The sequence below is a fragment of the Episyrphus balteatus genome, chromosome 1 (genome assembly GCF_945859705.1).
Source record: "Episyrphus balteatus chromosome 1, idEpiBalt1.1, whole genome shotgun sequence".
NCBI classification, from domain to species: domain Eukaryota; kingdom Metazoa; phylum Arthropoda; class Insecta; order Diptera; family Syrphidae; genus Episyrphus; species Episyrphus balteatus.
In genome coordinates, this window is record NC_079134.1 from 145,504,546 (window position 1) to 145,518,748 (window position 14,203).

The 14,203-nt window shown below is 32.1% G+C and overlaps 2 protein-coding genes across 2 annotated transcripts in view; one reads left to right on the forward strand and one right to left on the reverse strand.

The window, feature by feature from the left end:
* The window catches only part of LOC129907342 (uncharacterized), a 67,483-nt gene extending 64,814 nt beyond the window's left edge, over positions 1-2,669 (forward strand). The window contains exons 10-11 of the mRNA XM_055983499.1: positions 2,074-2,474; positions 2,547-2,669. Coding sequence (XP_055839474.1) covers positions 2,074-2,474; positions 2,547-2,577 — 432 coding nt within the window. The 3' untranslated portion in view covers positions 2,578-2,669. The remainder of the gene's footprint in view (positions 1-2,073; positions 2,475-2,546) is intronic.
* Positions 2,593-13,595, reverse strand: LOC129907330 (WD repeat and HMG-box DNA-binding protein 1). The gene is made up of 11 exons (XM_055983473.1): positions 13,468-13,595; positions 13,165-13,402; positions 12,867-13,110; positions 12,390-12,809; positions 9,351-9,588; positions 8,655-9,297; positions 6,641-6,898; positions 6,425-6,583; positions 3,390-3,533; positions 3,021-3,329; positions 2,593-2,954 (listed from the first exon to the last, which is right to left on the reverse strand). The coding sequence occupies exons 1-11, from the start codon at positions 13,542-13,544 to the stop codon at positions 2,688-2,690; spliced, it is 2,997 nt and encodes a 998-aa protein (XP_055839448.1). The 5' UTR covers positions 13,545-13,595; the 3' UTR covers positions 2,593-2,687.
* Between the last annotated feature and the right edge of the window lie 608 nt (positions 13,596-14,203).

The following is a 14,203-nucleotide window of genomic DNA, read 5'->3' on the forward strand; positions in this document are numbered from 1 at the left end:
ATTTTTTTCTTGTAGATATATGTACATATGTATCCAAGTCATGGTGAAAATTGTTGCATTCCTTGCTCCTCTTAATTTATTTCAATCATGTAGGTACTATTCTAGGTATAATTACGATTTCTTTTGAAGATTTCTTGTGAAGTTTTTTATTTCCAGAGCTTACCCATTTAAACGATTTAAAGGATTAGACTTGAACCTTAAAAACTTATTTTCTTGGAAAAAAAAAATTTCTAATATTTCATCAAAATCGTTTCATATTTTTCGAGAAACCAATTACCTATGAACTCTTTGAACGATCGAGTAGATTATCGGGGGATGAGAAATGGATAAAAGATTCTAAGGATAATAAAATGGTTAACACAAGATAACTACTAGTTTCATTGTTTTAGTTTTTTACTGTGATTTTTTGTATATAAAAAAAAAGGTTACGCATACGCCATAGAGACCGCTAAAGTTTTAATTTTATAATTTGATCTTTTCGATCGCTTACTAAATATCGGAATTTGTTGAACAATATAAAACGTTTTGTGTTTTTTTTTTTAATAAATAATAATAATATTTAGACTGATTAAAAAAAATATTTTTTATGACGAAAAAAAAACATCTGTAAAAGTTACAGCCCTTAATATTAATATTAAGTTTTATACAAGAAAATTATAAATCTAGCCTTTCCGATTCGGATGAAATCGGACAAAATCCGCTCCGACGGATTACCTCGCTAGGACCGAACATCTTTATTTACAATTTTGTCCTATACTTTCGAAAACTGATATCTTCGGGGACCAAAGCTTCAAAACAGGTTTTGAATTGAAACTATGAGTTCATATTGAACAGGTCTATGCATTTAGGTACACAAATTATAGGAAAAACTATTTCAAATTTTCGAAAAAAATATGCATTTTTAAAATTGGTCTCTAAGGCTCAATTTATTCACTCTCCATTATATTTAAAGTCCCCATTAAAAATCTGTCAAATCTCATACAAATTTTAAAATTTTCCGTTTTTAATGGAGACTTTAAGTTTAATGGAGTGTGAATAAGTTGGCCCTAAATACTTTGAAAAAAAGTGTCTATTGTGATTTGTTATCGGTTATAGTTACAAAACCAAAATTTTGGTCTTCCACTATCAGACTTCCAAGTGCAAAATGGTCTTTTATGACTTAATAACACCAGTATTGCCGTTTGGCCTCCTCTTAAAAGCTCGGCACCCGTGGTCTCCACTTTTTTTAAAAACTACCAAAATGCCTTCTTTTTCTGAAGCTACAATATTTGCTCTCTTTTAAAAGATTAAAAATTATGAAGAAAATTGAAGACAAAATGTGAAGTTGAAAAAAGAATTGACATTAACGATTAAAAACTAACAACACTGCAAATTTTTGAGCTTACAATTGATTTCAATTATGAAGATCTGGTTTCTGATTTCCACATTTTAATCGAATTCCCAGAAAACTTTTGAGGAATATAAACTTTTTGATGCTAGATCTGCTGAAACATTTTTGAAACAGCTTTTGAAATTCAGGACAAAGAAGAATTTTGGTATGCTATCGGGTTCTTTAAAATGGTTTGGATGAACTTATGTTTGAAAACTTTTAGTGTTTGGCTCGAAAATGTTTACCTTGCCTCATCACGGTGTTTACAATGGTTCGAAAAACCTTTTTCGGCCTAAATCCAGATGTGGGAGTACCAATACCCATGCAATTCTAATGTTATCATTCCAGTAAGGAACATTTTTATAATTTTAATAGTAATTGGTTTAGCATTTTTTGCTTATTTAAATTTTGGTATGTATTCCAATATTCTGTAAAACATAGTTCCTAATCCATACGTGTAAAATTTCAAAGAATTATAACACCCGATTTGGAACTTGTGAAACTTAAACATTTAACGGTTTATTTTTATAAATTAAAACCATACAAAACTTTCTAGCAACTTCAATATCCAAAGCAAGTACGTGCGACTCAGTTGTACATTTTATTTTGTGCCTATTGCCAAAGAAAACAACTGATACAAAATGAATTTTAATCTCTCAACATGGTTTATCAATCTACTATTTTTCTTTTTTCTTTCTTCACAGAAAACCAAATTGTTGATTGATTTGCCAAAACCTATCCCAATTTCAAAACCACAAAAAGAAAAAATTCCTATTCAAAATGTTGTGATGTCTATCCCACGTGTACAACATTCTCAAACTGAAGAGCAAACAAAACAAAATAGAATTCAATGTTCGAAAGCTATCAAATCCAATCAAAAACCAAAAACACCCTTTACTCTTGGTCCATCATCAATAACTCCCAGACGAAGAGGATTCACTAAGGGCCTTGGAGCAGCTATAAGTAAAATGTTGCATAAGAACAAACCTAAACAAACAGGAGATGCACCAGCACCAATACCACCACTAAAACAGGAAACTATACCTGTAAGAAAGTTTAATGGAATCCCAATGCATACAGCTGCTAGAGCTGCAGCAAGATTTGAGTATGTCAACCATTTTAGCCCTTAAAAGCGATTTTTTTTTTAATTTCTAATTGTTTTTCGTATAATTTTTAGATTAGACAAAAGAGCTGCTCGAAAACGATAAAAATGCAAACACAAATTTGAAGCTTATAATAAATTAATACAAAAAAATATATTTCTTAAATACATACATAAAAAACAATACCAACAATAAAATATTACTTTTTTTTCTGTTTAGTTTTTAAAATCAAATTTGGCCAATTTGGCAAAGGTTGAAACTTTACTTGACGATGTGGATTTAGGTGATTCATCATCAGCGTTAAGTTTACGTTTTGCTGGAATTATTGGAGCTGCTGCAGGAGTACTTTTGCCGCCACCAAGTGTCTTGAATTGTTTCATTGCAATTTTTGTTAACTCTGAACCAAATAAATCTGGATGCTCTTCTTGGAGGGTTGCTTTATTCTTGGTGAACCAAGAGAAAAAATTTGTTCCAGCTGGAATCTATAAGAAATAACAAAAATTACTTGATTCTTTTTATATTTTTCCTTAAATCCGCACAAAACAAACCTGATTCTTTGCAACATTTTCATCTCCTGCAACTTCTTGACTATCTGGAATGACTGAAGATTGACTTTCGGGTAGAGTTTTCTTTTCATTGGCATCTTGACGTTTTTGTTTGAGTTCGGCAGATTTTGCTTTTAACTCTTCAAGTCGAGCTTTTTCTTCTAATTGGGCTTTCAATTGAGATTGTCTTAATTCATAGTCAATGGATTTCTTAACAAGATAATCAACTTCTGGTGAGTTCTCTACTGGATTGGCTTTGAGAGCTGATCTTTTGAATGGATTACGTTTTTGATTGCTAAGCACCATTGGTTTCTATAGGATTAAATTATTTATAAGAATTATTTGAATAAAAATCGAAAATTTGAAACTTACTGGAGCAAATTTCGGAGTTGTACTTTGTGATGATGAATGCTTTGCAGCTTGCACGAGAAGTAGACTGGCATTCAAGGGGCTGTTTTGGATGATTCCCAAAGCATCTGCTTCAATTTCACGGAGTTCATGTTCTCGTTCTTTTTCCTAAAAATATTGAGCGGTAAGTAAAAAATATCATTTTATAAGTTTTGTATTAAAATGCTTTCGAGTTCCCGTATTCTTCAAAAAAAACATAATTAGTCATCATAGCAAGTCGATGGTTAAATTATTGTTGCGATGCAAAATCATATCTTCACTTCTTCACGAAATCATATCACAGAAAACTTTAACTATCTCTTTGCTAAAAGTTGTGTATTTTTTCCGAAATTTAGGTTTAAATAGACCTAAAAGATTTGTACGCCAAATAGAAGAGACAATACTTTTGGAAAACATATAGAAAACACAAGTTACATCCAAACTTATCGATTTTGCAACGGGATGTTCAGTCCACATGGAGCTTGGCTCTCCGAAACCAACTCAAATACATTGTAATTACTGTAAATATTTAGCCATATTCGCATTTTTAAGTTTAATTAGAACAAACATCCTTCAACTTAATGGAAGCGATATTTCCTAGAGAAATTGTCCACTATTTAGTTCCAAACTAAGCTTATTATACATATATAATGCAGCTATTGTGAGATTATAAACCAAAAAATTAAATTTCTATGTTAGAAATCCGATCGGACTCCAGATGTTCAAGACCCTGCACACCTTAAAAAAAAAAAAAACAAAAAAAAAACAACTCAATCATTTTTTTGTTCAATTCTTTCAATCTTTTCAACTTCATTAAAAAATGTTTATTAAAAGAAAGTGAAAAATAATTAGGGTAAATTCTAAAAAATCCATAGAATTTAAATACAGATAAGGTTCGAAAGAGCTTTGATCTTGAAATATATGGAACAAAATTGTGGATGCAGTTGATGTTTAACCGTTGTAGATAATCTCGGGAAGAGTATCTTTATCAAAAGTTTCTGAGATGAAGTTAAATTTCGAATGACGATCAATATAATTTAAGAGATCAGTGACTGCCAGATTTCGATTCTACACTAAAAAAAAAAAGACGTTGTATTGGAAAACCGCGGCTCAGCTGCCGAATTGATATAGAAGGGGACGTCAGCCAACTCAAATACACTCTCCTAAGGCAATGGTTACAATAAGTTAAGAATGATCAACGGCTATTTTGTCATCAATAGATAAATAATTTTTTAATTGCTATTTTTTTTTTCAATCAAAAATAATGTTACACATACGCCATAGTGACCGTTTGTGTTTAAAATACAAAAATTGATGAGAAACTAACGCTGAACTAGTTTAAAAAAAATATTCTATATTTGTTGGTAATTTACAGATCTTTTAATATAGTTGAACATTTGGATTTTGGAATTTTTAGGGTGAACATAAGTTTATAGAGATCTGATATTTCGTCGGCTTAGTATTGAAGTGCCATATACGCCATTTTTACATTTTTGGGAATTCACATTTAAATGTTCGGAAGATTATTGCGAAAGAACTAACCGCTGGCATTTTTTGATTTTTTAGTATGATATATTGGTTAAAATTTATCTTTTATATACAAGTTATTGGACATCTGAAATTCCTTTAGTTTTCAAAAAATTTAAATTTTTGTCCAAAATGAGTTTTCCGTATAAGCCATAAAAATCAGAAGTTTCTTTTATTCATACACGTACATCCAAAAAAAAACATAAACGCATTAAGACTACGTCAAAACAATCCTCAAAATGTTCATAAATTGGATGAAAAAATTGACGTATGCCAAAATTTGGTGTTTACGTCAAAACAATACGTGAATAATAACGAAGAAAAAATAAAAAAAAAATAACACTGTCGTACATGGGTGAAACGCTTTATAAATTTGGAGTTGAGGTCACTTGAACTTTAAAATTGAAATACGTGAATATCTCAGCATCCAAAAAAGATAGAAAAAAACGGATAACAGATTTGAAAAGAGCACTCTCGAAAACATAAGACTGTAACCTAGTTCTGCAATTGACGTATACGGCACTAGGGCGACGCGTCTTGTCGTCGCGAAGATTTGTGGTTTTTGTTTTGGGCAACGTCTAAAATATCCCATCGATGTCTTCCTTTGAAAACAAAACACATACAGTAATTTTGCTTTGCTTTAACTTAACTCGAAAAAAAAGCAAAATTTCAAGTTTGGGAGTATGGAACTCTTATAAGTTTAGTTTCAATTAAACTTACACAAAACATGAACCACTATGATGAATTAATGAGTAGAGTACTGCAACTCAGCATTGTAAAATTTTTTTGTTTTATTTAGCAAGTTCAATACACTATCGAACATGATCTGATTAACTTCAGGCAGGGCTTTCAATCGCTTAATTCTATTACTCGATAATGAACAAGAGAATTTATCATCATATATGTATAGATGACCTATTTTTAATATGGGGACTAAGAGCCGAATTCATAGTCGTTACACACGTCAAGATTTTTCTGAAGTGAACTTTGATCTTGCGTTTGGCTACTTCAGCTACTTGTTACGTGAAGAAAAACAGAGGTTTTCTTCAATATTAGCTTATGAATACCAACTTAAGATATTCTGAAGTATGTAAATGATTGAGCATTCACACAGAAAAATATTCTCAGACCTGTGCTTGAGGAAAATTTTTACTTGAGTGACGATGAATTCCACCCTAAACCTATAACATCATTAAAACAGTTTATTTTTTTTTTTTTAATTCGAATCTGAGAACTACCTATTCAAAAGAAGCATTCTTAAGTGAATAACAAAAATGTTAAAAAAGACTAAAAGAACTTGAAAAGAAAAAAATAAAGTTCTACGTATCTAATAACTGGAACATGGCATACGGCATCAAAATCGAAGATAAAAGAAAGAGAATAATTCTAATTAAAAAATCAGATACACCCAAAAAGAGCAGGGTTATTACAATTACAGGAACACCAGTACAAAAGTATAATTCTAAAACAAAAACGTTATGCTCTTCACTTACCGTTTCCTCCAATTGTGGCAACAATTCACTCAATTTATCAGCCAAATGTATTCTACCCAATTTTGTAGCATATTTTACAGCCAAGGGCAATAATGCTGGCGATGCAATCATTTCAATTAATTCCTTAGCACGAGCTTCCATTTCAGCACGACAAGCAATCTAAAAAAAATTAAATTTCTAAAAACCAAACTTCAACCAAAATAAGGAGCACCTTACAGCAAATAACTTAATAGCAGTTTCTTTAATATTCTTCTCAGCATTATCAACTCTAAAATTAGAAGAACGAATCAAAAGTTCTTCCAAACCTGACCTCTCCGATTCCAAATCACAAACTGGCATTTGCATTGGCAATTCAGTCATCATAGGTCTTGGATTGGTCATTGGATATGAACAACCTCGACAAAGAACAGCTTGAATAATTTGTGTTTTCTCCGAGATGTCAATGATAAAGAAATTATTCGAAACACTTTGACTCTGAAAATAATATAATAGATCAGTTTAAAGTAACTAGCTCAGGGAAATTAGTCAAAATATGGGCATGAAATCGCATTTTTTGCGGGACAAAATTTTTTTCATGAAATGTGTTCGGGTGGTTGTCCTTATCATAAAAGTCAATTTGTTGGCATAATTGGAGGTTGGGAACAGCCGCCATCTTGGAAAAGAGATTGGTATCGTTTTTATTGAATAGCTCCATTGTTATTCATTTTAACAAAAAATGACAAAGATAAGACTTATTAACAATAAAATTATCTAAGAAATGATATACAAAACAATTCCGTGAGTTGATTAAATAAAATTTTATAGTTGGTCAAAGTGCGGGTTTGTATCGCAAGGTTGGGACAAAATGACATTTTTTCATATATCTGACGAACTTTTGATTTGTTTGGATAATTCTTCAAGAATGAATTGTAGTACTTATAATTACCTATAAAATGAGCCCACAATCGTTATTGTCACCATCGTATTGTAGAAGTAATCTAACTCCGAAACTCTCCATGTACTAGTCAAAAGTAAGAAAAAAGCTGTTTTTTTGCTAGTAGGCCGAGAAAATTTTGGGAGTAGAGGTATAACCAAAATATAAGTACGCAGTTTTGCAGCCATACGCGTGTTAATGTCGATTTCAAAGGTCTGACAACTCTAATTTTGTGCTTTATACGGTTTTTGGGGGGTTAAATAACGTAAGTTTTCCAGTTAATGTGAATGGGCTAAATTTATACTATTTGAAATTATAAATATACAAGCTGATGCTCTAATATTTTTCCTAAATCTGAACACCTCAATCTTGAGGATGTGACCAATAGAACTATATATAAGCCGTTTATACGATTATGTTTTAGAAGCTTTTTTTGTTTAGATTTTTGTTTGTTTATTTGAATTGAAAAGCCTGATATGGTTAGTTAAAAAAGCTTTTATCGTGAGTTCTATTAACTCCATAGCCGAGATTGAGGTGTCCAGATTTAGGAAAAATAATAGAGCATCAGCTTGTATATTTATAATTTCAAATAGTATAAATTTAGCCCATTCACATTAACTGGAAAACTTACGTTATTTAACCCCCCAAAAACCGTATAAAGCACAAAATTAGAGTTGTCAGACCTTTGAAATCGACATTAACACGCGTATGGCTGCAAAACTGCGTACTTATATTTTGGTTATACCTCTACTCCCAAAATTTTCTCGGCCTATTAGCAAAAAAACAGCTTTTTTCTTACTTTTGACTAGTACATGGAGAGTTTCGGAGTTAGATTACTTCTACAATACGATGGTGACAATAACGATTGTGGGCTCATTTTATAGGTAATTATAAGTACTACAATTCATTCTTGAAGAATTATCCAAACAAATCAAAAGTTCGTCAGATATATGAAAAAATGTCATTTTGTCCCAACCTTGCGATACAAACCCGCACTTTGACCAACTATAAAATTTTATTTAATCAACTCACGGAATTGCTTGTATATCATTTCTTAGATAATTTTATTGTTAATAAGTCTTACCTTTGTCATTTTTTGTTAAAATGAATAACAATGGAGCTATTCAATAAAAACGATACCAATCTCTTTTCCAAGATGGCGGCTGTTCCCAACCTCCAATTATCCCAACAAATTGACTTTTATGATAAGGACAACCACCCGAACACATTCCATGAAAAAAATTTTGTCCCGCGAAAAATGCGATTTAAATTACTAATTTCCCTGGGCTAAACTAGGAAACTCCAATTTGAACTTACTTGTTTCATAGTATCACAAACAGGATACCAACAATTTGTCTTCATACTGTACATTTGCACCAGACCCATTGTATCATTCATTACTGGTGAACCACAATCGGAATATCCAATCCAAGTCAGTTTCCTTGCAGTTAGCAACGGAACTCGAATTTCTTTCGTCCGAACAGTCAATCCAATGGTTTGTAGAAGCAGAGCAGATATATGTTGATCTTCACTTGCTGCTGAATTATGATAACAAACCATCAGGCGATCCTGAAATGCAGCCATGGCTAGAACTGGACCAGGAATCGATATAACTTCCCTTTGAGTGCCCATCACGCTGAATATTCTCAAGAATCGCATATCTGTAGCAACAGCTACAAGTTTATTCGATGCCGCCAAAGCAACAACACCTTCACAATCAGGCATTTCTACTGACCACTCCTTGTTCCCAGATGCCGCCAGAGCAATGCAAACCAGTTTAGTGGAAGACTCTCCTGAGAGGGCCAGGGCAGTGGAACTCAGACTTGCCATTGTGTGATTGTTATAGTTTGTTATGTGAAGCGAATGATGGACACTAGCATCATGGAATTCTACATCAATTGAACCCTCTCCATCGTCTGAATGGGCACGGACAATACCAACATTGTTCCAAACGAGATACCTGTGGGAATGTATCTTAGAAAATGCGATTATTGGGTTGAAATGTGTCCTTACCTATGTTCTAGATCACTTGGCGTGGAGCTGGGTTGGAATGGTGGTTGATGTTTGTACAACTTCGCTACTGGTCGCTCAACACTAACCGAACGCTGTTGTCTAGCTCGGGAATCTCGAGAATCTCTAGATTCTTCATCTGTTTGCAAGCCATTCCTTCTCATTGTGTCATTTTTTAACTTCTCCAAGGAAACACAGTTCTCTTCGTCTTCGTCTCCAGCATCACCGTTCTGGAATTCAACTAAAAATCGAAGAATTAAGTTTCCTTGTCTCTTGGATTAATAATGAATAAAAAGACTATGAAAATAATCTTTATCAATCAAGCAGATACCATTCAGAGTACTTAAATAGACCAGAATTGAGGTGAGGAGAAATAGTAGTTTTTGGAAGAGATGGAATTAAAATGGAAAAAACAATTTTACAAACCAGATTTATTTAGAAAACATGAAAATCGAAATAGAATACTGATGAATTCACAATTATTGCGGTGTATCCCCCACCAAGTTTTGACATACTAGTATTTGTTGAAGAATTAGAAAGCAAAATTGACAAAATGAAACCACAAAAAAATTATTTATAATCAGAGACCAGAAATAACAGTCAACCTTTATTTTTAATCGGTTTCTCTCTGAGAGTTACCACATTACTTTAAATAGTTTCGGTTAAGGTTTGAGATTTATTTAAAAAAATCAAAAATAAAGGTTATCGGTTGAGATTTATTTTTTATTTTTTTAAATACATATCTCTCAATGGTTGAGATTTTTACAAAAAAATAAATGGAAAAGGTCAACCTTTAACCGTTTTCGTTTTCGTTTAATCAAAAATGGTCAATTCAAAGGAAAATGTCGAATATGTCAAGAATGTCTTTATATTGCAAAAATAAAAATGAAAAGGATGTTTTTTCTAAGTTTATGTATTAAATAATGTATGAACTAAATAGACTCTCAAAGTTCTTTAGACCCAAGATTATACCTCTTTTCGTTTAAAGTAAAATCTAAAGACGAAAATGTGTTTTCCACTGTGATTTGAGTCGCTGGGACGACAAGCACAACCAATGCAATTTCGAATATTTCAGGAGACCGATGTTCTAATATCTAGGTCAAAGCGTTTAGCTTCCAGAACCGTTTTCGCCCTTCAAACTTCAAACGGCTATATCTCGGCCAAAAGGTAGCGGAGACTCTAACCTTCATTTGGATACAACTCCCATCTCTGTAGGTGCACGCGTTCTCAAACCGGGAGTACTTAAAGGTCAAAAAAAAGTTAAGCCCGATTCTGAAAAAATAGGCATGATGTGGCGGTTTAACATGGAAGATGATTTTTTAAAAATCTGACAATGTGCAAAGCGTAGGCCCATGACACAAGCTATCATTTGGCATCACTCCCAAAAATTGCTCTCAAGCGGTTTAGCTTCCAGGAGCGTCCAAAGATTCGGGGATTTTTCGAAAAAAAATTTTACCCCAACTTTCAAACGCGATTTTCTCGGAATATTGAAAAAAATCCAAAAACCCGATTATACCACTATCGGGTAGCTGAGAATATAAGCTTTCATATGGCACCACTCTCATGTCTCTAGGAATTGATACATTTGCAGATGAGATTTATTTTTTTCTCTCAGCGATAAATCTCACTGGTTTCGGACCTTGACCGAAATTTTTCTTTTTTAAAAATAAAGGTTATTTTATGACCTTTATTGAAAATGGCGACAAATAAGAGTTATTAAGGAACCTTTTAAAAGGTTGAGATTTATTTCTGATCTCTGTTTATAATTGATGATATGCACATTGATCTGGAGAAGAGAAATAAAGTTTAACTATTCTTAGGCTTTATACAAAAAAATTATTCCATACGAATTTATATATAATAAATTGAAAAATGGACTTTTTCTCTCACTGAGATTTTGTAACAAAAAATTGATTTAAGTTTTAAATTAAATCGGAAATACTTAAAAACTAACATTTTAAAAGGTTTTCAAAATACTACCTTATACATGACAGTTCAACAATGAGCTTAAATTGTTTAATTTTCTAATTTAAAACATGTTTTATTCAATTTTGATGATAGATAGCTAAAAAAAAATAACGAAATGTCCATACTTCACTCTCTGAATAAATGAGGGTCAATATTGGAAAAGTGACTACAGATAACATTCAACCCAAACTGCACCTTCAACGTATAAACCTAAAAGCTTCCAAGATTAAGGTTAAAGGGCTTTTTTTAGCTTAATAAAAGTCAACTCGATCTACCACATATGCTAAGTCAATAAAAAAATGTAAGCTATAAACCAAAAATAAGATAGATATCCAAAAAAAAAATAATACGTTGTATAGTTAAATAAAATTTTAAAACATACTCAAAGTACATCTAGAAATGCTAAATGAGGAATAAGTACAAAAAATAAACTATAAAAATAAATTTTTAATTCGTACCCATTTTTGACTAAAGCAAACAATAACACATTTTTTAGAGATTTTACCTGGTGCATAAAATCTATAATTAACTCGCAAACTTGTGAACAACATTTTTGTTCATTATTGTTTTCTTCATAAGAATAAATTTATAAAACTTTATGTTTATAACACATTTATCGAAGAAAATCGGCCACAAAGTCAAAAATTATCATAGGTAAGAAAAAAATAATTCCATTTAAAAATTAATATCTGAGCAATTAAAAAAGATATTAACATTTTTTAAACGCAGGTACAAAGAATAGCATTTTTTCTAAAAAATCAAGACATTAAAGAAGTTTTTATCATAAGAATTAACGGAGTTATTAACATTAACATGATTAAAGGCATACTAAAGTAAGCGTTTTCTTAAATCATTGCTAAAGGGTAGAGAGTTACTGTAGAACAATTTTTTTCTTAGAATATACCCAAGAATCATCCCTCAAAATGTTCTTATCTCATTCCGGGACACCCTGTATATTAATGATGAATTTAACTTTCTAGAGAAAAGTCTAAAAAGGATTAGTAGATTTTTAAAGTAAACAAATATTCTTTGTAATACGAAATATGTAATAAAGAGAAGAATAAAGATACTTACAACCATCAAGAGCATTGTCCACACTATCCTCTTCCATTGCTGCATCATCTAGAAAGTCATTAGTAGCCAATTCTCCCGAAACAATTGTTCCCAGCTGCCCAGTGGAGTCACAAAATGCCACTTCGGTATTATTACTAGGATTCCAAGCAAGTGCTGTAATTCCATGACATTCACTATTCGAGGTCTCGCATTTGACCGTCTGTTTTCGTGCAAAATTGAACACAGACAGTTCACCAATTCGAGTTCCAGCTGCAATGAACTGACCATCGGCTGAGAATTCACAGCAGCTGTATTCGGAGGTAATATTTTCATCTGTTAGAGTGAATTGAGTCTCCCAAGTGCTAGTATTCAAGACAATAACTTCTTTGCCTTTCACATAAGCCAGACAATTGCCAGTTTGTGGTTCGAATGATGGAGTTCCTAAGAGAGAAATAAGGACTTGTCATGAAACCTTCAAGAGAAATCGGAATAGCTTACCAAAACATTTGGCATCTTCAAAGGTTTTAAGCCTAGAAAGTCCAGAGATTGTCTTAATTTCTTTCTTTTCAGACAAATTCCAAATCTTTAAGGAACCATCTCCAGCTACGGAGGCCAACAAGTCGTTGACACTCAAGTCAATGGCTAGAATTGGACCCGAGTGACCTTCTAAAGTGAATTCCCCTTCACTTTTACCCCGCAGAGTAACCTTTATGGTAGTGTCTTCCGAACCAGCGGCAATAAACTAAAGAAAAATTTGATGTCAGTCAAAGAACCTAAACCCTATTCAAGGACATACATTTTTATTAACTTTCAAGCATGTAACTGGAGCTGTAAAACGCATTTCTGTTCCATCCCGATCGATTTCAGGAAAGGTATAAGCTTGGACAGTATTTAAATCAGTTGAAGCCAACAAACGTTTGTCATAGTGAGCAATACAAATAACAAATTCCCCTAAACAATTGGATGATGGATCATCATCATCGATACCCTTCCATTTACGTATATCACCATCAGATCCACAAGTTATTATATATCTTTAAAAGTAGGAAGTAAAGTTCCTAAATTATTTGAATATTAAGAAGTGCTCTTTTGTACTTACTGTCCATCTTCAGTGTATGTTAAACTTGTGTGACCATTTGTATGGGCATAACGCATTGAACTTCTTTGGAATGCCATTGTTTATAATATTTATAGTTTATTGTCAATTTATTGTTAAAAATTGTTTAAATATTTTAGTCAGTAAAGAAATAAGAGTTTAAACAGGAGATTTTTATAAATTTTTATATTGAACTGTCAAATTTTTCCCGCTCAAAAGGAAATTTTTTGTTGTGTTTTCGTTTTTGTAATGTTCTCAATTGTGAATAGGTCATATACAAAAATTTAGCAGATCACAATTAAAGAAAATGATTTTACTTTTTTTTTTCTTAAAATTTTTTAAAACAAATTTTTTTTCAGATTTTTGAGAAAAGTTATTCATCCCTACTAACAATTTTGCTTCTATAATGCTTTACAGAAGCAACAATTGCATCTGTAAAGCTTTATAGAACCAAAATTGTTTGTCGGGATATTAGGGGTATATTCATGCAACGGCGTAAAATCTTGATAAACCTGGTAAAATGGTAGATATGGTAAACAAGCAGGTCTACTCCATATACAATTTTGACGCATTTACCACTTTACCAGAGGTCGAATTATAGCACACGATTACGATTATACGTTAACGTTTTGATTATTTCTGTCTCTATTTATTTAGTAGAAAAGAAAGGGACACATAGCGACGGTACGATAACGAACGTATGCCGTAATTCGACCCCAGAGGTTAACCACCGTTTCGT